Here is a 23,121-nt window from a genome sequence, read left to right as displayed (position 1 = left end):
ATCTCATTAATAAGGTCAGGTCGAGCTTTTGATTTAGCTCCTCTTAAAGCCATCAGAGCAGCTGCTGAATCAGAACAAATGTGAACTTTGTTTGGTCTTATGTCCCTTGTCCACCACAAAGTCCAAGTAATTGCTAATAGTTCTGTGGGACACTGACTTTGAATAGAAGTAAGAACACTTCTGATATGAGCATTATTACAAGAACGTTCCTTGAGAACCTTTCCACCAAGCCACAGTCTAGGAATCACCCCTGAGAAAGGTTCATATAATAATGTCGCATTAATGAGAGACAGTAATTCAGTGGATATACTTTTAAGTACTTCCCTTTCTTCTAAACAAAAACTTGTTTTATGTTGAAATTTTATTCTACATAATAAAATATTCTGATTCTGTCCCTGAGGTATCTAAAAACAAAAAAGCTTTTAAGACATCTCATCTCTTGAGAAACATGGACAACATTGCTAGATGATTAATGTTGGTTTGCAATATTGCTTATTCACTTACATTTATTTTTCTTTCTTAATTTCTGTATCATGTATCTTTTTGTTTGTACAGTTGTACAATTTTCTGTCTACTTGTAATTTTGTGATTATTTAACTTTATATATAATACTCCCTGTACAGTTATTTGTATTGTAATATTACTATGTTGTTAATAAAGTTCATACTTTGGTATTTTAGAAAAATAATTGGCGTGTCAGAAGTATTTGCTCAATCTAAACTCAAGGCTTTACAAGATATTTTTATGCAAACCAGCAGATCACAGAGATAAAGTATAACTACATTTCTGTGTCAAATAAGATGATTTTCTTTTCTTTGAACTCCTCTGAACACGGAAAATGTGGTAAGATTCAGTTAACACATCTTTGGATAAAAATACATTGATCTATTTACAGAAAACTAATTCCTGAAACGAAGCAAAATACTCAGTTGTTCTGTATTCAGTTAGAAATACACACACTAACACACAGCAGTAGATACCATTCTACTTGTGGTTTATTCATTTGTAAAAAGACAGTCGCTCAATAAACTTTCCACTTTATATATGCATTTAACAGTTTACAAAATTGGCTTCCAAAATATTTCTTATACTCTGAAATAAACAAATTCACAAAAATAATCTATTTTGTTTATGAACATTAAAAAGTAGTGTACATCTGTCATAAAAACAAGGAGAGAAACGAAGGAGGGCTGCTGTGTGAAATGTTTAACAACAGGTGACAGACAACTGAGCCCAGACAGATGCAGAAATTCCTTAAAATAAAGCTGCAGTTCTGGGAATCAATGGAGGGTTTGTGGTGCTGTGGAGGAAGATGTGTGTGTGTGTGTGTGTGTGTGTGTGTGTGTGTGTGTGTTGGGGAGTGGAGGGGTAGCCTCTCAAAGTGGACACCAACAGCTGCATACAAGTTATACTGAACATGTGTTCTTCTATTGCTGTAATGGCAGGTAACTGTCCTGTGTTTCATGAACACAATAAATTCAGTTTGACACAGTTTTGTGCAAGAGCCTTAAACACAGACACATATATATACTGTTGTATGAAGTTTGTTTCCAGGAGCATGTCCGTACACAATAATCTGTACCCAAATTAAGAAAATTTGGACATTTAAAAGTCATTTATTTACCTTAAGACTGGCATGTGTGAAGCTGAACCTTTTACGGACAAAAAAGTGTAATTTAGGGTTGTGCAATATGACACTAAGTACTGTGAGATGAAAGATATTTGTCTACCATTTGAGATTTTGCTACACCATTCATACTGGGGTACACATCGGTTGAATTTGGCGATTTTGGATATCCAGGATTGTTGCATCAATTTGATGAAGTACCTTCATTTGTCCTGTATTTTACTGTCTGGATTAAGCAGAGATAGGCAGTAGCATCTGGTTGTTTTATCCGTCAGTGGTTTCTCAATTGAATTTGCAGAAACGTGTATATATTGCAATCACGATATATAAAATGACATACACTCATACGCTCACACATATCAGTATCAGCTAGTAGGAATGGGATCATATTGTTGAACAGCATCAGCTTTGGAACAAAATAAACATCAGTGCATCCCAATGAAGGTAAAAAATATATCAGACCAGATTTCTCCTGTCAGAAACAAATCTATGAAACATTTTATAACTCATAAAACAAATTGTTGCAGTCTCACAAACACTTTTCAGACCAGCTGAAGAAAGGTCTGTTTTTAAAGAATAACGAACAGGAATAATCCTGTGTATCCCTCGCTCTGCCATTCAGGGATCTGTCGGCTTATTGTGTGTGTCTGACGGAGTGTGTGTGTCTACTGAATGAATGTGCCTATACAGACAAAAGCCATGTGGATGTTTAAGGCATCTGTCAGTATGAGAGGGATTATATTTAAAGTCTCTTTACTCATCCCCCGGGGGTGGATCTGTCCTGAAGGCCCCTCCTCCAGTTGAAACCCTTTCCCTCCACCTCTAACAGGAAGTGATGTAACAACACATTGAGAATTGAAACATCTGCTATCAGTGCATTTGTCCTCTCCCCCACTCCACTTCCCCAATTTGTCTTTTTGAGGCTACTCAACAAGGACGTCTTTTAAGGTGGTTTATCCAACGCTCAACACAATGTTCCTCCAAAAAAAAAAAAGGAAGGATTCCTTTTTTCTAGCAGCAAAACTATCTGCCGTGATCATTGGGAAGCTGTGAAGATGTCGTGTGCTTCTCGTCCAACTCGGTGAGGGCTAACTCCAGCTGCTGGATCAGTACCCGCTTCTTGAACCTGGCACAGAGGCAGAGGGAATTAGAAAACAATCCAGGGATGATGCATGTGGGCAAACCTGTTTTAAAAGACTATGAACATGACTGCAGTGTGGCTGTGACTCAGTGTTAATAGCTGCTGAACTTTGAGGACATTTTACAGATGTGACTCACACATCAGGCATGTTCTGTGTCATGTGACGTCCACTTAAACCATTTAAACTTACCTGGAAGCCTCTTTGATGGCATGTTGGATGAAGTACCTCTGTACATTAACCGGTCCTTTCACCTGCTGCAGTAGTCCGAGTATTGCGTCATAGTCTGAGAAAAAGCATGCACACACACACACAAATATTCAATATGACACCTTCCTCAGCAGATCAGATTGAATGAAATCATGTTTCTGCTGTTTCTGATATGTGACACACTGCACTGGCTCATACTCACTTCGTCCAGGTTTGCGGACCTCCTTGATGATCCTAGACCGCAGCTCCGCTTGGCTGCCATCTAGTGGGGCTATGTATATGGTCTCAGACGCAGGTGGGTCAGCTTCAGCATCCTCTAGCTGGCTCTGCGGACTCAGCCGTTCGCAGTTGAGTTTCTCTTCCAGCGGCTGCTCATCTGGATGATCCTCCACAAGTCTCTCCTCCGTCATGTCGACGTCCTCCACCCGATCCGTTGCTCCCAGCCTGGCCTTCTCCTCCAGGCTCACTGACGATGGGTTCCCTGCTGCAGTGTCCATCTCCATGGGCCAGATCTCCCCCGAGTCAGGCCCAAGAGCCCTGTCACCATTACTGTCAGTGACCACAGCGTTGTTGCCATCCACTCCTGCAGGAGTAACAAAGAATGTTTTAAAAAGTCTATTTCATATCATGTGACACAGGCATTCTGTGCGTCTGCAGTTTCATGCTCTGTCTGACTCCTACCTTTGTGTTGCGGGATGGGTTTGAGGAGGTTCTGCTGCCCCGGAACCCCTGCCGGACTCTTTCCAACCACCACATGGTTTGTGTTTCCTGGTGGAGTCTGCGGCCGCCGCAGCAATGGGGACATGCTCCGCCTTCTCTTCATCGTAGCACTTGAGTTGGAATCACTGGAATTTCCTCTTTTCTTGTTTTGAGGGCCCACTACAAACTCATCTGCCTCATCGATCATCATCCCCTGAGATAAACACATAAGACAACGGCACATAAGGGACTAGATATGACGGAACATTAAATAAATATTTATTACTTTTTAACAACATGGTATGAATTGTTGAGTTATATCAATCAGTTTTTATCTTCATATATTGTTACCTTCTTATCCTGCTTGAAGGGATTCCCAAACGTGTGCAGGCGTTTAGGTTGATCAGGGTCAATCTCTCTCAGTGGGGACGGCATCATTTTTAAATACTCCTGATAGTTTCCCATCTGAGCCACTGGAATACTGTGCAGATAGTCTAACAACCACAGGAAATGTTATTAGTATTTACAAAATACTGCAGTAACTACTGTGCGTATTTCCTTTAGATTTTTTGGTCTGGTGTTTGGGATGTTTCAGATTGACATCATTCATTGTTTAACGGCTGCCTCTCACCATGTATGTTGCAGCACAGTGTTGGACAAATTAACAAAAAGCTTTACTTGATGTGTTTGAATGAAACCTTAAATTTAAGAAAACAGAAATGATAGAAAAACTGAATATTGTCATAGAGAATATTCTGTTGCAAATTTGTTTTAACTTTTGTTAGGACAGAATTGCAAAGTCAGGAGGTAAAGTTAGAGTTTCAAGATGACATTTAAATATAAACTTCCTCTCTTGATCTCCTAGTGTAGACTCAAACTCAACACTGACCAGATCAAAGTCAATTTTCAACTGACATTAAACTAAAATTCAAGGTTAAACTTTCTTTTGATCGTCTCTTCAGTGTTGGATAATATACTGTACCTTCATCTTGCCCTCTGATCAGTTTTTGTGATGTCCGCAGTAAATTGGAGCGCATTCGTGTGAGTTGATCCAGAAGGTTCCGTCTTGGGATGTCGTAGGCATTTCGATAAGCTTGAGGCTTTAAATCCTGTGAACACATCATGTATCTAGTCAGAGAAAACCCACCGGACATTGCGCTTGCCTTGTGTTTCCTGTAACCTTTCCGCCCCCACATAAGGTACTTTTCAGAAGAGTTCTTGTTGTTTTAAACTTGCCTTGTTGAGCAGGGCGATCTGGAAGCCGGCAAACTCTTTGAAGTTCATGTCCACCAGGCGTAGTGGCCCCTCCCCGGTGATTCCCTGAAGTAACTGCTTAAAGTCTCTCCGGTGAGCCAGAGACAGTGAGCTGGAGTGGTTCCTCACCTTTATGCCTGTTTCTTGGGGCGCCTTCTTCCCCACGGACACGATTAAACGGTCTGATTCTATCTTTGCCTGGATACCAACAAGAGACAGAGAGAGACTACGTGTTACTACAAATAATCTCTGAAATCAGTTTCTGATCAGGAATATTGTTTAGAGCACAGGCACAACTAAATATTCTGTCTGGATTCAAACAATGCTGCATTATGTTCACAGCAATATGATAATATATAAAGAAGGATAAACATTATTTAACTGCCCTACCACATAATATAATTTTGCTTTCCTAATTTTTGGGTGACAGTGTCTAAGGTACATTGCATTAGAAACTTAATTTTGTGAACTACCATCACATCATCAGTGTCAGTATCTCTTATCTTAGAGCAAAGACACATTCCTTCTCAATCTGCTCAATCTATAATTTTTTGACCATCAAAATAATACCCATATTCATATACATGCTGCACTCATATTCATGGTGATGTGTTGATCATAACTGAAAATACAGGCTTGTTTTATTACTGTGTTTTAAATATTACTAATGTTACTAATAATAACTTAATTCTGAAGTTATTGTCTTATATTAAAAGACTTGTCAATCAGTTTAGGGATTCCATGCGTATGAGGACACTTTGACCTCCTTTACACCCTGCATTAAAATATGTTTTGGATGATCGGATTACAATTGGATAGAGCTTGACCACATGCAGATGCACTGAGGACGGATTGTGATCTGATCGGCCAAACCACTTCCGGAGGTGGTCAGGGATACTTTGTGACCACATTGAACACAAATGTAAATGCAATTGTGTTGTCAATCCACATACAATGACGACATGGGCAGAAATACGTAATCGCATGTGACTGTTCCAAACCAGTAGCCATTAGCCAGTTAGCGCGCTACGCTACTAGCAAGAAAGCAGCAAGAAAACTATGGATATTCAAGACACTCCTGGATGGAGTCAAGACAAGACCAAGTGTCGGCTTCTTTACCCGCTTCGAAAAGCAAACAAAAGTCCATACAATAGGACAGTTTCATGGGTGGCTACAATTTTTTGTTGTTGTTGTTGTTTTTTTTGGACCCTTGCAAATGAGAAGAGGATGTGATGTTTAGTTGTTTGAGCTGGACAGAACGATCAGTTCTAAATGTGGGCACTGGAGACACACATTAATACCAGGTTTTAATGTAAACAGGTTAAATCATATCTAGATACAATCAGGATATGGGGATTATGACTTTCATCATTCTTCACATTAGGTCACCCTGCTGACAAAACCTGTCACAATGCTTGGAGGGTGTGTTTACCTGCTGGCTGAGCTTCTTCAGGTAGGAGATGACACTGTAACTTAGGCCGCAGTCCATGGTGTCGGCAATAAGATTGGGTGCACCCATCATCCTTAACGCCTTTTTTAAGGGCTGTCAAAAGATAGCAAGAGGACATTGAGGATGTCAGTTATATGCAAAAACAGTATTTATAAAAATGATGTGATTGAAGTATTTACTGCAGTCAGCAGGAGAAGAGACATTCATTTACCAAGAGGTAGTATGGAGGCATGGTCTTCAGGTACATCTCAAAGGACTGTCGCCACTTGAGGTTGGGTTTTAGTTTGTGCACTTTAAACAAATCATCTGAAAGGAGACAAAGAATTAATGCATTAACATTTAAGCAGTGAGTCCAAAACAATCATCAAAACATACACTACCCACGACTACCCTGGAAAAATCCTCATTACCTCGACTATTTCTTACATACTATTATTAAAAAGTAAGAGTTTATAATGTTGCTCTGTCAAGTTATTTGTGATTATGTTTATAGCTGAAGAAGATTGAAAACAAGATCCCAGATGAAGATGTGCCCCAGAAAAGCTTTTTAAATTTAAAATCAGCTCAGACCTACTGACCCAGAAGTTTTGGGGCCCCTTTAAAAACAAAAAAAAGCTTTATTGCCATATGTCTTACCGAGGAGTGGGAGAAGGACTGGAAAGTTGTAAGGCATGACAAAGAGGTTGACACAAGTGAGAGTGGTGCTGGCTTTAAGGTAGCCAAATGGCTGTCCCAGGTCATTTTGCTTCCCGCTGCTGCTAACAAACACCTGAGGACAAAGGGTGAAAAGGTAAACAGCTTTTTTAAATTACACAGTCAAACATCATTTTATCTACCTCTGTGGCTCTGTGCGCTTCATAAGTGTGGCTCATTATTCATTCACCACTGACAAAAGGTGAAAATATATTTTGATTAAAGCTAGCAACCTCATTATTTCTTGTTTTCAGAAAAGCCCCTGAGGCAACACTAGTGACAGTACAAGCCAGCAGAGCTGATGGGTGTGTGAATGTCTACCCTACCTGCCAGCACATGTGTGGAGACTTCCTTTCCAGAATGTACTGAGTGAGTGGAGAGGGCTCCAGTTCATATTTGTCAAAAGGAAGCTTGTCTATCACCATGGGCTCACAGTCCACACACGAGAAACGGACCGTGGGATGAGCAGAACGAGGCGGCTGAGAGCAGATGACAGAGATAGAGAGAGGCAGCAGAGGGAGAAATTGTTAAAACATATTTTTCTGCGGTAGGGACAAGTGTCCTTACAGCAGCAACAGTGATTTAAAACAAAGCATTTACAGATAATAGAAATCACAGAGTGAGTTTGCAGAGTTGTACACTTCATTACATTAGCTGTAAATCAAATTATTGGCAGATGTTAGGTAGAGAGACCAAGGACTGCCAATAAAAGAGAGAGAGAAAGACAGAGAAAGACAAAGTGAAAGTCAGAGAGCAAGTTGGGGCGTAAATGTGTTTCTGCACCTACACAGACAATAAAAGTAGCCAGAGAGGAAGAGAGAGGAACTGTTTCATGTCATACACAGTCATGACTACATGTAATGTAGAATGCAGAATAACACACTAATGGTGCAGCTAAGATCTCTAAACCCTCTCTCTGCTCACCAGAGTAGGAGAGTTCTGGTCTGGCCAGAAGGACTCTGGTATGGGCCAATGTCCAACTGGCACCCCTGTCTTTGGGTTCGGCCGCACGTAGATGAGTTTGTGGCAACTGTGCCACGGCTGAGGACTGAAGGATGAAACAGGACGACTTGACTCCACAGAGTTCTCTGTAAAAACAAGAGAGGAAATTAATCAGTCAAACGTTGACAAATACAAAGCCTGTGCAGTAATAGCTGGATGAAACTCCACAACCTCACAAACATGAATTAGCTTTTATCGTTTTGTAAAATATTTTTGAGCTCCGACTTAGGTGTTGCGAAAGTCAAAAGTATTTCACTGGCTGTGAACATTTAAGGAGAATCTTCCTGTACACAACATTATTTTCATACTCCTCAGATACAGAAAATGCACTCAGTTCTCCTTTTAGTGTCAAACTGCGCTATAGAGATCCATGATGATAAGATTCTCTTCTGCTTTCTTCTGTTTTACTGCCCACAGTATCTTTGTTCCAGCTAACTGTATAATATGTGATAAGATATGTGATAAGAGGTAAATATTTTGTCTATATCAAACTGTAATGCATTTTAACTGTTCACGCAAATGTTTGTTCGTTTTTATATCATGATTTTGAAGACAAAATTTGCACAAAGGAACAGCTGTTGCCTTTTGTTTATTCAGTGTACATCATTCAATAACTCACCGTCCCCAGCTAGAGGCGGATCTGGCCCAGTTTTCTCAAAATTAATGACGACACCACTTTGAACCTTTTGGACCAAAGACTCCAGACACTGGTTCAGCATCCTCTGTGTCCGCACACAATATGATCGCCCTGCGTGAAAAACAGGACCACGGAATCAATACATGAGCGCTACTAAAAAGAGCACACCAAAGTTATGACTTTAAACATTCTGCTGTAATACAACGGAGGAGCATCAAAGCAAAAGAGAATACCAAACCTCCAGTGACTTCACACATTTGGGTGATGGCGGACTCATCAGTGGGGACGCTACCAAGCTGCTCGTTGTCTGGTGTGGCTGCTCCTGGCAGCCTCAGCACCAACGCAAACAGACGCTGGTCCCAGCGGAAGGGCTCTTTGGTCAGCTCACTGCCCGCCAGAGGAGAGTTCAGAGGCAGGTGCAGCTACACAGCCAACATGGGTGGGAAAAGGTGATGTTAGATGAGCTCTTAGGTCACCAATCGCACAGTTTTACAAACAGTAATTATATAATTATTTTATAAAACAGCAGACAGCATCGGTGGTACGTTACATAGCGGCACTACTGCATTTGTTTATGTTCTCACCTCATCTGGCACCCCAGAGCTGTGTGTGAGTTTGTTCCCATCAGTGATAGTGATGATCACAGATGGCTCAAGGAAGAAGGGGTTACAGCCCTGAGGAGGAAATAGTAACATTCAGCAGTTAATTATAAGTTCAGGCAAACAGCGACCCCATTCATTCTCACTAATCCACTTTCCCTGTCTTTATGTTCCACACCACAGACACTGCTCTAGTTTGTGTCTAGCAAAACATTTTCATCTCCTAAAACACAAAATCTAATAGGTCTTTCATGTTTGGAGAAATGGAGAAATACAGGTATAATGTTTAAACAGAGTTCGACTTAAACAGTAACTAGTGTGGTATTAGCATCAGATTTATGAAAACCTCCTTGATACTAATATGATCCGTGTTCTGCAGTTTATAATCTTTGCTTTGTGTCAAATGCATCGAGTGTCCTTGTCCTCCTCGTTGAGGACAGAGGCCGCTACTGCTTTACTGTAGGGGTCATCCTTGTCTAATTCGAACATACAGAGAATGCCTAAGTAGATTTACACACTCCTGATGCACAGAACTTGTGTCACTACTTGAGCGTAGTAATCCATCTCTGCCTTCAAGCAGAAAAGATGTTTGCCAGGAGCTGATGACAGGGCTAACTGAGGCAAGATGGAGTGGATTAAACTGCAATCAAAAGTCAATCTTCTACGATAAAGCAATGCCAACTGCAAGCTTCGTTACACTCATCAAAACCTTTATTTATGCAGGAAAAGTCCACATACGGCACTGAAATTCACATCTTAGAACAACTTTAATCTTTAACAGGGCTTCCTACCTTCCTCCACTTGTATTATTGTCAGTTTTTCATGGATCAAAACTAGCATTATTCTGTTTCGAAGCCTTTCTAGTTACCTCTAGTCCTACTGCAATATTATTCTAATGACTTTAAATGTTAAGTTGGTTTTTCTGATGTGGTCTCACATGCCTAATCCTCACAGAAATTAAAATCACATCATCAGAGGGGAAAATATATCCCAGTCAATATCAAAATAAAAATTCTTCACTGGATCACTGTGGCCAGATTCATTTTTCCTATTAACATAACCAATTTATCACTGAATGATCTCAAAGACATATCCTTGTCATCATCTCATCTATCAGCGTGTATATTAAAATGTTCCTGATGTCTGAAGGTTTTATGAAGTAATAGTACTTGCTCTATAAAAAAGTAATAATTAAAATGATTGTCAAACAAAACACTGACACTACTACGGAGAGTAATTCTACTTTTCTCTTATGGCAACAGATGACACTGGAGAACAGGATGTTGGTGTCAAATACCTGTCCGTAGTTGTCGATGCCTGAGACAAGGCGGTTGAGGTTAAGCAGGTCAAAGGCTGTGCGAAGAGCATGGCCCAATGTAGTCAGCCCAGATGCCTGCAGGTTCTTCAGCTCACACATGAAGGTTGCATGGTTCTCCTTCCAGCCTGCCTGAAATGCATACATACATACATATATACATACATCAACAGTGTGCTGAATGTGCTGCATAGCAAACAGCCATACAGCTCAGCAGAGGAGGCCTGAAGTCACCGAGGAGGGTGAACAGCCACAAACCAAAATAGACACACACCCACAGATACCCATACTGTGTAATTACAAAGACAAACACTAAGAGTTCTGTTCACCGACATACCACAAACTGATGGATGTCAAGAGGACTTTAAATCTCAGCAACCCACTAATTCTGCATCTATCATAACATAATAGTAACCATAAAATTAAATCAGGTTATGTCAGGCTCTGGAAATAGAAGATAATATTGTGAAAATACAGACTGTTCAGTCCCACGTTTGAGCTGGATAGTTCTGTTTAAAGAGTCTAATTTCATACATGACAAGCATCCAAAAATACACATCCCACTGCTGCCTGTCCTCTGTCACGGAGATATACTCCCCCAGGAGAGGATGTGGGTGTGAAACTGTTCTTGGACTTTTCTCCAGAGAGGTCAAGTACCTTACTGCTGCAGCTTCATGCTTAATCTATGGATGACCTGCAAGCTTACCACTTCCTCTATCAGGAGAGGGAGGGGTAGAGGCTAAAGACACAGAGAGATGGAGACCAAGAGAAAAAAAAGCTTCAGTATCAGCGTGTTTACTCTGAATGACCAGTGAGTAGATGTTGGTTGATTGGTTGTTTTGGATTCTCATTCCAAAATCTTGAATTCTGTGGAATTTCTAGGAAAACGCAATGTGTTGACATAAGGTCATACGAGCAATATCACTGAGCTGCTGAAGCAAAACTGACGGTGAACACACATTCACTGGACTAGTAGCAGAGTAATAACCCAGACATAGACCCTTGTGTAGGCCAGCAGAAATGTAAGGCTTAGCTTGCACTCAATAATTCAGACTACAGAATATTTCTATTTTCTTCCTGCCCAACCTCCTCCTCTCTCCCTCTACATCAACAATTTATTGCCTCTGTAACTGTGCAATCAGAGTAGCCCCATTCAGTATAACCTTGTCCTTTCATCATAATACTCAGTACACAAAGCAGGCAGAATCAACAAAGGAGAAGGCAACAAAGACAAAGAGAGGAAGGGCATGAGGAAGAGGAGTTGAGGACAGACTTTACAACGAGGGAAAAGCACTTCAGACATCAGCACCTGAGGGGAGGAGGATACGATCTTGGATTATTTGGCCACGTTTTGATATGATCTGGACTCATGGTAAACTGCAAAGTTAATTTGATGATTGAATACAATAAGCAGCATCACATGAATGTCAGCATCCACACACAGCAGTTTGTCATGATGACCCACACAGACCTGCAGCAACACAATAATCATTATGCAATAACCGTTTACGTGCTGAGTAAGTGAGCTGAACGTGGTTTTATTTCCTGTTTTAATATGGAGGTCAATAAAGAGCCTGACAGTTACTAATAATGTCACAGTTATATCTCTAGTCTCCTACTTTTATTTGTTTTTTATATATTTTTTATAACTAAGTTAGTCTTTAGTTATTGTATATATTTTAGCCACCTCTTACACAGCTCTTAATATTAGCACTGAGCCAGACTGTACATTAGTTGATTGAATACATAACTTGGTATTCAAATAGTTATTCTAGTCATACCTTTAAAAAATGTGATGAATTATGGAATAAAGTGTTGAAAGTTCACTGTACGTTGTAATAGAAGTACACTCATAAATTTAATTTGGTCAGAATTATTTTTGACCAAATTACATGTTTCCTAAAAACAGCTCTACTTCTTTCTCAAAATTTAGGGTTGTCAGACTATAATAATGCATTAGTGTTTCAATGCAAGAAAGCATTTCAATGTAGATTTATTTACCTAATATGGATTAATATAGATGTTAACTATATAAAGCTTTTTCCTTTCTCAAAGCAAAATGTAAGGTGCCCAACAAGGGACAAATGTTACTAACAGACTAGTCAAAAATATATAACTGAACTGAATACAGATACCATAAGTAAAATATTTTTAATTGGTTGTAAAAAAAAAAAAAAACCAACAAAAAAAAACAAACTAAAACAAAAAGCTGCTTTACTTTACCTCAAATCAGTTGGTAAAATAAAAATAATTTATTTTACTCCTTTTGAACTTACTAGTTCTATATTTTTACTCCTAGCACATGTTTCTAATTCTTTACACATTTCCCATTTCCTTTGTAGCTTGTATGATTCATTAAAAGTGCATCTCTAATCCCCGGGAAGATAAATGGCAGTGCAAAATATTACATTATTTTTACATAGTTAAGTTATTCAGTTATCATGAGACAGACTGTGACAGTGGGGCTCCATAAAAAGCTGCAGCTGTTGGGAAGATGCAGTGAAGTACACTCTGAAATTTCAAAGAGTATTATAAAAACCAGAAATATGTTATTAACTAGTTATTACAAGAAACTTGTAACTTGCCAATGTACTTCATACAAAAAATGATGCCTCTGTATCATCTCTAAACCTCATACCAGCAACTACTTATTAAAGATGAAGTAATTAATTACTTTCAAGCTCTGGCAGAATAATTTGTTTATGAGGCATGCAAAAATATATGTTAACAATTTAATAGGAATGCAGAGTGTTTTATGTGTCGTCAAGCATTAATGACATGGGATGGAGTCAGCCTCCAGCATACTGTGTTGAGAGTAGAGTGTTGTTTGTTGACAGTTAAGAAAGCCAAGAGATTTCTACTACAGAAGAGCCACTGAAGCAGACCTGGGACTTCAGGGATTCATGTGGGTACTTAAGGATTGCATTTTATTGGGCATGAAAAGCTTAGAGAAAGACGGGTGCCAGGTCATAAAACAAGTCAATAGATGAGTGGCGAGGATAGCTTTGCTGACATGAAGCCTCTGAAATTATTGAAGTGATTCACAGGTTGCATGAATATTTTTTTCCTTGGAGTGTGAGGAAAACGATAGTGTTTTTGCATGCTGGGCTTTAATGCTCATAGTATCGGCATGACAGATAATTATCATATGAATAATGATAATTTTCTTCTAGCGAACTCACATAAAAAAATACAGAAAAAAATCTCATGATGAAGAGGGCTTATCAACTTTCAGCCCAGATTGACCAATAGGAAAGCGTGGATGATGCAAGGGGCGGGGTTAAGGATGATTGGCGGTCTCCTTGACCAATCTAAACATTGTACTGTCAAAAAAAGAGCGACGTCATAGGCGATAATAAATCTCTCCGCCTCCATCTCGACGCCCGAGAGTTTTCTCAACACAAAAGCAAAATGTCCGCTGGATGTTAGGAGGCAGTGCAGCTCCGGGTCTGCGGATATTTGGAGCAAAAAAAGACGTTTTTTTCGCCACCGGGAAGCCGCCCGACACTGGCTACAAACCAGAAGGACAATAAAGTCTCACTGACAGAAAAAAACGTTGGGCTTGACAGTGTAATAATTGTATCAGTTGCTAATTACCTTCACTCCGTATGGTGGATCATCGAATGTAACTAGCATGTACCTGTCGCCTCTACTAGCCGGGTCTCGGGCACGCAGCTGTCAAAAACAAGAAAACCAAAACAACATATATTAATTTCGACCGATCTTGCCCAAGGAACCCTAAAGCTCACCAAAAGGTGCATACTTGCTGAGAAAAGTCGGGGGTAAAATCATTCCTTTACCTTCATAAAGACCTCAACCGCGCCTTTAGCAACGTCCAGATACGTCGTACCCAAATAAGTGCGCTGATTCATAGAGGCGGACGTGTCTAACAGGAAAAGTAAAATAGGCATTTTAAATGTAAAGCCGCGTTTGTATGCTTTTCTAAAAATAATTGTTATCCACATATGACCTATCGTGCGGCTACACAGTTCACACGTGTGTATATATTTGTTATAATAAGCCCCCCCCTCAAGAAGGGGCCGTTGCCTCTGCCCTCTCTCTAACCGCCTTTCCAGAGCTCTGTCTCGGCTCGCGCTGTTCAACTTCTGCTCCTAACCGAATGGAACGCCCCGCTCCCTCCACTGCAACGCCATTGGCTCAGCCCGATCACGTTGACCACGCCCCCTCTATATAAACATATATAATGAGGTCGACATGGCTTGTGTTGTGTACATTTGCCTTCATGTTTATCTTTCTATATGCCAACAGGGAGGATATTCAAAAGCAAGGTGTATGAGCTGATTGTATGGCTCTGGTGTCCATTATTATGTTTGTTGTTCTTACTATGTAAACATCTGCCTGTCTTGAAACCAGACAGTTAACAGGTGTAGATAGAGGTCATTCTCACACCCGAAATGTCTTGCCAATTATTCCCTTGCACCCCTTCCACACACACACACACACACACACACACACACACACACACACACACACACACACACACACACACACACACACACACACAAACCTTTCTTCTGTTACTCTATTGCTAAGTTCAAGGCTCCTCAAAATGTCCGACTCTGTGCAACACAATATATCAAGACAGGCATGTGCAGCAGTGGGGTAGGGTGGGGGCCGTTGCAACACTTTTTGCATTTTGCTCAATTACTCTGAGACTATATCTACAGTAGACTACCACAATTTTAATAGATTGAACTCACACCTGTCAGCTTAGTACCCACATCATTAAAAATATGTGATAATAAACTCATAATTTGCATTGAAGAGAGGAAGTCAGGTGTTGCAACCGAGCGCCATACCTGGGAACAACGGTCTCCAGGGACGGTTGCAACATACATTAAAATGCATTAAAATAGTTGGCTACACATGGTCTAACCAAGTAACAAAATATTTTTGTTGGAAATTGTTCATCAAGAGTCGGAATAGACAGAAGATTTTAGGTTACAAACAAAAACTTGAAGAAAAATACACATATATTAACATACTTTAACAAAGGAAAAGTATTTTTCCATTATCAAGCCTGTAACACCATTACACGTCCCGCCTTAATTTTTGTTTGGTTTGGTCATATTCTCATAATCTTAATAAATCCGACAGCACTTGAAGGCAGCATCTCTGTTACATTAAATGGTATTCTTGGTGTGTCGTTTTAAGACTTAATCTACAACTTTACCACAAAATTACATATAGCACTGCAAATGTATATTCATTGTAAGGACTTTGTATCAAAAGAGATTAGAAAAATGCCTAATAGGTTTAAAGGTCAATGGAAAGTCATATTAGCCCAACAAAGACACAATGTCTGTAGAATTAGTGTCACCTGGTCTTTCCTTATGCAGCATTTACCTACAGCCTTTATAAGAAAACCGTTTACAATTGCATTTATTTTGCCTCCACTGCAAAACAGAATGATAAATTAGATAGAGGCAATCCAATAAACTGACTGTGAAGATGTGTTTCAACCCTTTCACTTTCTGTCTGAGCAACGTGAAATGCACCAGTAAAGTGTGATCTATTGTCCTTATCATCGTGATGTAATACTCCAAAAAAAAAACAACAATTAGCTATATTTTCAGAAAAAAAACGCGAATGTGTGCTGCTGCTTAACCAATAATTTATCAGTTTACAATGATTGACAACAGGAAATACTCCACTTTGAGTGTTTTTGTGTCTTTATACGTTCGTGTATCATGCTTCCCCCCAGGCACGTCATTAAGTTGTAATAAACATCTTGTTTGGTGTCTTTACGTATATTTACGTCTGTTTTGTTGACGTCTTGCACGTTGTCGTTCGCCCTTCGCCATCCCAGCATGCACCGCGAAGTCTGCATTGACAAAGAAAAAAGAGCTGAAGAGAAACAACAACAGGGTGGGATCAGGAGCACAAACCCCGGCGCTAGCGCAAACATTTAGACAAACAAACGCGCTGACAACAAGGTAAAGTATCACCTTGACTTTTTTCTTGACATAAACAACTTTTGTTTTTTTTTTCTGTAATGACACCGCGTGAGGACAACGTTTAGTGGCTATCTTAGCTGGCTAACGTTAGCCAACGTTAACACTATTACACAGCATTACACTATTTTATCTTATGTTATTACAATGTTAGAGCAAGAAAATGTCATAAAACTGCAGGGTTCCGTTACTGATTAACAGAAGTTATGGCTTATTTTTTTCTAAATGACACTGCTGAAATGTATTATCAACACATATGTTTTAAAGACCTCGTTTTTTTTTGTCAGTTTACGGTTCAGCCTATGATTACACTGCAGTTTAACGGGAGCCTACATTTATGCTTAAATATCATGTTCACACGAATATAAAGCTTGCTGGATAATCACGTAATCATGAAATAATATGCTGTAGATAGTGAAAACCCACTTCACAACAGCCGTGTTGCTGAAAAAATGATAAATTAACTGTGATTTTTTATGTGTAAGGTTACGTGGAGAAGAAAAAGTGTTGCGACATAACGATGTAAACACACACTGACACGTGACTAGCCACATGGCGTGTACTTAATGCTGTTGGCCTTGTTGAACTGCCACTTAAACTTGAAAAAGTTTCAAGAATCAAGTTGCTGTGGCCCTCTCTTATCATTTCCCTGCACGAACTCTTAAAAGCTCTGAGATACCTAACCTAACAAGCTAAAAACCCATTAAAATCATGCATCAAGTGTACAGTTCTGAAGAATGGTACACATATATTGGCTTGTAATATTGTGCTGATAATGTCAGCCAATATATTGTTTGTAGATTTGTATAAACTTTTCAATATTATATATTTGTATGTATAACACTATAATAACCACTGTACCTTCAAATTATATATACATTTATATATAGGCTAAAATACAAATTGTGCAATATACTTTACTCATTACTGTATATCTGAGTAGATTGTATATACTGTATATAACCACGGACTACAGCACTCTTCACTTCTTTGCACTATTTGTATCCTGTTTACAATTCACAGAAACGGTTTCAGCTGTATATAGTCATTTTTTGTGTATATTTTTGATTGTTGTGTTGTTATATTTGTGTAAGTACTAGGGCCCGACCGATACTGGATTTTTGTGGCCAATGCTGATACCGATATTAGGGAGTAAAAAAATTCCGATATCGATATATCGGCCGAGAATCTTATATATACAGAATATATACATAAACACACATTTTTTTTGCAATGAGCCCTCAAATGTGGTTATCAAACACTTGTGACAAAGATATGTAATGGAGGCATGATATTGTACAGTTTAACAATAAACTTTATTGTATAAAATTACATCAGTGCACTGAAACTGTAACCTTCACTGGGAATTTAATAATTGTGACTACAAATAAAAAAACTCATAGAACAAAAAAACATATGTACATATATATATTAAACTTGCTGCCTTTATAACTTAAAAAAAAGTCGGTGCATATCGGACAACATATATGCCGATACAGATATATCTGTGATAGGCCAATATTGGCTGATAATATTGGCTGACCGATATTTCGGCTGACCGATATATCGGTCGGGCTCTAGTAAGTACATTGAGACCCACCAAACAAGAGTTAAATTCCTTGTATGTGTAAACATACTTGGTCAATAAAGACAATTCTGATTCTGATATTTTGGTATTTGCCTCAAAATCATCAGTATCATTATCAGTTGGACTATAGTTCAATGGATTGGTTCATGTGTTTTTCAAATCCGTCTCAAAATACTTTATATATTGGACATATTACTAAAAAGGCCTTACATACAATACATTGAAATAGTCTTTGGTTGCTGATTCTCAATACTGGCATAAGGAGATCCCATCCAAACACAATCCAAATGTAAGTGAAAAAAAAGCATTTTAAAGTTCAGCTGAAGCCAACATGAGGCTTCAGAAGTCCAAGTTAGACAAATCAAGGTGGAATTGTACCAAAGCTGACTGTAACTTTGTAAGATTCCCACTTTATTTGACCAGGTCTGACTGCCGAAGCCTCATATTAGCTTCAGATAAGCATTGGGATGAATTTTAAACAGAATAAGGACTGTGTATTTTGTCTGCCATCTGTTACATTGGAATCACATTTGGAAGCAATCTCTTTATGGCAAGTATGAAGCATAGAGACAGTTACAGCCACCAAAAACTGTCTAACTGTATGAGCGTCGTTTTGGGACAGACTTGAACAAATGTGAACTTATAATTTAAACATGTAATTTGTCACATGCAATATATTAATCTTCATAGTAACTAGAAACAACAGCCATCGGGTAAATAAAATGAATAACAACTGTGATATTTTCCTCAGAAATGTAGTGGAGTAAAAATATTAATAAAAATGTAAATAAGTGGAATGCCAGTGCCTCGTGAGTAAATGCACTTACTCATTCTCCACCTGTGTCTTTTCACAGTACCATGTCATGGCCTTAAGGAGCTGATAGCAGGTGCAAGTGCCATTTTCACCTAAAGGGAGTTTACACAGCTTGATAGTTTGTGGAGAGAGGGGTGGGGGGCCTAGGCAGACTGTGGACGGGGAAGGGGAAGAGCTCAGCTGGAGCCAATGCAGCAGCAGCATCGACAGCCTGAGCTGGTGGAAGGAAGCCTTCCCGTGTTCGTTTTCCCCACTGAGCTCATCTTCTACGCAGATGAGCAGACGTCTCACAAGCAGGTGCTCACCCTCTACAATCCCTATGAGTTCGCCCTCAAGTTTAAAGGTCAGTTGGCAGAGAAGTTCATTAACTACATTTACATATATGGGTTTCTGTGTATGCTTTATTATGTTTGGTATATATCCCAGATGATTTAAATAATCTGTGTGTTTTCTTCTTTGTCAGTGCTGTGCACAGCGCCAAACAAGTACACTGTGGTGGACGCTACTGGAGCTGTCAAGCCACAGTGTTGTGTTGACATGTGAGTTTCTTAGGTATCATGATTATAGTGGTATAGCACCGTAGGGGCCAGGTGTCTTATCAGTGATGTTGTTGTTGGGTTCCTGTTCATGTCTTTATTTTTTATTACTTTGCTAAGTATTAACATGTAGGTTGATGGCTCTGATTGTAAGTTGTAAGTCAGGTGGTTCTTTACAGCTTCCAGCTCCAATTTTCACGAAACTTTGTAATTACATGCTGTGTGATCTCTCCAGCGTTCAGTGCTGTTTGTGTCCCATATTTCACGCTTCTCATCTATCTCATTTACTATGTCTTCGCAGAGTAATCAGACACAGAGATGTGCGGGCGTGCCATTATGGGGTGTACGACAAGTTCCGACTGCAGGTGTCGGAGCAGAGCCAGCGGAAAGCTCTGGGTCGCAAAGAGGTGACAGCCACGCTCCGTCCCTCTGCCTCACAGGAGCCGTCCAGCCCCCGACCCCAAGATGAGGAGCGCAGAATCAGAGAGCAGCTGGCAGACAGCGAGTTCTTTGAACAGACTGCATTTCAAACGGGTAGGACGTAGGACTGATGTGTTGTGGCCACTAGATGGAGCCAAATATTCACAAGACTCATATTTGAGCATGTTTTACTGTTCACAAGACATGATACCTTATATTCCTTTATATGGCCTCTACACACTTATATACCCATCTATATTATCTAGTGTTAAAATGATCATTTAGTTCACAAAGTAAGACAATAATAATAAAGTAATGTTCATCCTCTCCTGCACTTATCTTTTAGCAAGGTTGGTGTACACTATGTCTCTTGGCTGATCTCCTGTTTACCAGCATACTGTTAGGATAATCATATGCAAAGACTTAACTCTATAAAATCTAACATAATCTTTACACAGACCAAGCTATTGGTGGCAGATAGTCACAATCAGGCTGTTATTTAAAGTTGAATGACAAGCTAAAGTAGTTTTGCATACAAATTCAAATTTATCATCATTCATATGTGCGTGCTGTAGATGCACCTGTCTATACTGCATACTGACAAAATACATAGTGTATTATCTGTAGTGGTTAGTTACACTCTTGTATCAACACCAGAAGACTGTTTTGCTATTCTGAGTGCTGAGTGTAGTTATTATAAGAGCGTCAATGTCATAAAGTCCGTGGCTGTTTAGCTGCAGCGTTTATTAAGCTCTCACTTTCCCCCTCTGACTCAACTGCAAACTAAATAATAAGTCCATGAAATGTGTTTGTTAAAGGATGTAAGTCTTATGAAATTCAATCATTCTGGTATTGTCAACAAATACAAGATGCAGGGATAAAAAGACCTTAATTGTCATCTCACCACAGTTACATTTATACTTTTCAGTTCAAATGCTACATATGATGATATGCAGTTGTGTTTCTCAGAGCTTTGGTGATAAAGTAGCGTCAATGCAACAGAGGTATTTAAACTTTAGAATAATTAAAATTAAGGTTTAAAAAATGTAGATCAATAAAGAACATAGTGTGCAAGGTTGAGGTGATGCAGGCTGTTGAAACTGTAGCAGCATTCATGAACATGGATTGTGAAAAAGATATTTTGCTAAAATGCTTCAATACATAAATATAGAATATAGAATAAACAGATTTCAGTAGTGCTGTGAAAAGACCAAACAGCAATGAATAAGAACTGTCTTTGTATCCAAAGCCTTTTATATCTTATCTCTCTATTCCATAGACCCTCATTGTTGTCCCAAAACTATTAAAAACACATCAGACATGTTCCTCCATTACCATGAACATGGGCGGTGTGGTTTATTTTGAGTCAATCCCACACACACACCATCCTGCTGCCGTAAATACTTCACATCTGAGAATGAAAAAAAAATCCCCAACAAAGGCACCGTTTACTCATGTTAAAGTTACATTAGCTAAAATTGACAATGCCGAGCTTTCTTTTTCTGAAAGCGCATTTTGGTGACTTTTTTAAACACTTGCATGTTCAGTAGAAGCCCATGAGCTCAGGACTGAGAGCCATGGACAGACAGGGGACATCAGAAAGTATTGAGTAACCCATTAATGGTTTGTTGGTTTTGGTCTTTTCATGACATGTGTTGACATTAACAAAAATGTAAAATATTGTCAGCCTTGTCTTTAAATTGCTTGTGTAGCGTTCTCACGTCTGATCGCAGTATGTGTGTCTGTGTGACTGACAGAGAGCCGTCCTGTCGCTGGAGGACCCAGTCTGTTGACGGTGCTACTCGGGCTGGTGTGTATGGCCGCCCTGATGCTCCCGACGCTGGGGGAGCAAGAATCTACTGTGCCTGTCTACCTCCACTTAAGTGTTAACAAGAAACTTGTAGCTGCTTATGTTCTCGGTGAGTTGAAAAGATTTACACCAATGTATGCAATTAACAAAGACGTTCAAAGTGGATGTGTTCTTCATGAAATCATATTCTTGTAACACTAAACAGCATCCTGTTGCTCTGTTTTGTTTCTTGTTATATTTTAGGTCTTCTTACAATGGTCATCCTACGCACATGAGGTGCCCTGAGCTGAGAGACGAGGAGGAGAAACGATCTAAAAAAGACGGAAGAGAACATTCTCACACCAGAGGCACTACTCCACTTCAATGAGTAGAGCTGACAGCGGGGGGGACGGGGGTCTCCTGTCCCCTGAAAACATTCAGTACATTTTAGAATACTTGTTATAAAATCCACACATTTGTGTTAATACATAAATTGACACAATAGTGAACTGATGCAAACAGCGGAGGCCCTCCGGTGTGCAGGTCAAAGGCGTGGTAGTGTGAGAGGAGCTGTCCCGTGAACGGGGCCCGTGAAGAAACGAGAGTCCATTCAAAGTGTCGTCGGGCCTCATATTCCCCGTGTCTGTATTTCTATTGCCATTATGTAACGGAATATGGTTAACTTGAGTGTGAAGGAATTTACATGCAAACATGATACATGTATATAAAGCCATTAAAAGTTTTCTTATGGTATTCACCTGTAACCATCATTATATTGATGTTTCAAAGCATTTTTAGTGTAGACTCTGAGGACTAAATGCAGTTATTTGCATGTGTGGGTACCTAACTGAATGAGTTTTTATTTTTTCAGCAGTAATATACAGAACTTTTACATGTCACCAAAGGAAGGTCTTCTTCTGGAGATAATGGTTTGTCTGCCGCAGTATATCAATGCTACAAACGTTTAATAAAGTCTCAATGCATCTGTCTGGTATAATGTTTACAGGTTGGGTCAGGAGGCTGTAGAGCAATGTTATGTTACAATAAGACCTCTGTTAGCTTTGTGATGATGGTTACTGAAAATAATACAGTCTCTCTCTCTCGGGGTCGGGACGTTGTTGTCAGGCCTCACAACTGAAAACATGATTTGTGACTGCTTGCATACCATTTAGTTCCAGAGCTGTAAATAAAGTTTCCTTGAAGCAGTGTTAACATTTTAACTGAGTAGTGTACTTGTTTAAATGCTGCGGACAAGAATAAAAAAAGAGTTACATGCATACACGTATAATAAAGAAATAATTTATTTAGTCCTGATGTCTGATGGCAATCACAAAAGACACAAGCAAAGGCATGGTGTTCGCCATCATGGCGGAT

The 23,121-nt window shown here is 39.5% G+C and overlaps 2 protein-coding genes across 2 annotated transcripts; one reads left to right on the top strand and one right to left on the bottom strand.

The window, feature by feature from the left end:
- Positions 1 to 1,992: 1,992 nt before the first annotated feature.
- ints6l (integrator complex subunit 6 like) lies at positions 1,993 to 14,718 on the bottom strand. Its single transcript, XM_067598674.1, has 18 exons — positions 14,426 to 14,718; positions 14,223 to 14,300; positions 10,608 to 10,757; positions 9,296 to 9,385; positions 8,950 to 9,133; positions 8,694 to 8,822; positions 7,997 to 8,160; positions 7,399 to 7,551; positions 7,016 to 7,148; positions 6,591 to 6,685; positions 6,362 to 6,472; positions 4,912 to 5,127; positions 4,658 to 4,784; positions 4,027 to 4,169; positions 3,658 to 3,889; positions 3,179 to 3,559; positions 2,959 to 3,052; positions 1,993 to 2,753 (listed from the first exon to the last, which is right to left on the bottom strand). The coding sequence occupies exons 1-18, from the start codon at positions 14,588 to 14,590 to the stop codon at positions 2,651 to 2,653; spliced, it is 2,748 nt and encodes a 915-aa protein (XP_067454775.1). The 5' UTR covers positions 14,591 to 14,718; the 3' UTR covers positions 1,993 to 2,650.
- A 1,704-nt stretch (positions 14,719 to 16,422) lies between these two features.
- On the top strand, positions 16,423 to 22,967 carry mospd1 (motile sperm domain containing 1). The gene is made up of 6 exons (XM_067598677.1): positions 16,423 to 16,582; positions 19,043 to 19,345; positions 19,466 to 19,541; positions 19,840 to 20,072; positions 21,716 to 21,877; positions 22,012 to 22,967. Exons 2-6 carry the CDS (start codon positions 19,192 to 19,194, stop codon positions 22,041 to 22,043), a joined length of 657 nt encoding a protein of 218 aa, XP_067454778.1. The 5' UTR covers positions 16,423 to 16,582; positions 19,043 to 19,191; the 3' UTR covers positions 22,044 to 22,967.
- The last annotated feature ends 154 nt before the right edge of the window (positions 22,968 to 23,121 follow it).

The sequence above is a fragment of the Thunnus thynnus genome, chromosome 9 (genome assembly GCF_963924715.1).
Source record: "Thunnus thynnus chromosome 9, fThuThy2.1, whole genome shotgun sequence".
NCBI lineage: Eukaryota > Metazoa > Chordata > Actinopteri > Scombriformes > Scombridae > Thunnus > Thunnus thynnus.
The sequence above is the reverse complement of the archived record's forward strand: the minus strand, read 5'-3'. Positions and strand labels throughout refer to the sequence as shown.

Excerpts from the sequence above, each read along its gene's own strand:
- ints6l (XM_067598674.1), bottom strand. The coding sequence starts at position 14,590 with ATGTGGATAACAATTATTTTTAGAAAAGCATACAAACGCGGCTTTACA. Across the intron at positions 9,386-10,607 it reads GCATCGACAACTACGGACAG|GGCTGTAACCCCTTCTTCCT; the intron begins GTATTTGACACC and ends TTTCCTCCTCAG. Across the intron at positions 9,134-9,295 it reads GCTCTGGGGTGCCAGATGAG|CTGCACCTGCCTCTGAACTC; the intron begins GTGAGAACATAA and ends TTGGCTGTGTAG.
- mospd1 (XM_067598677.1), top strand. The coding sequence starts at position 19,192 with ATGCAGCAGCAGCATCGACAGCCTGAGCTGGTGGAAGGAAGCCTTCCC. Across the intron at positions 19,346-19,465 it reads GTTCGCCCTCAAGTTTAAAG|TGCTGTGCACAGCGCCAAAC; the intron begins GTCAGTTGGCAG and ends CTTCTTTGTCAG. Across the intron at positions 21,878-22,011 it reads TGTAGCTGCTTATGTTCTCG|GTCTTCTTACAATGGTCATC; the intron begins GTGAGTTGAAAA and ends GTTATATTTTAG.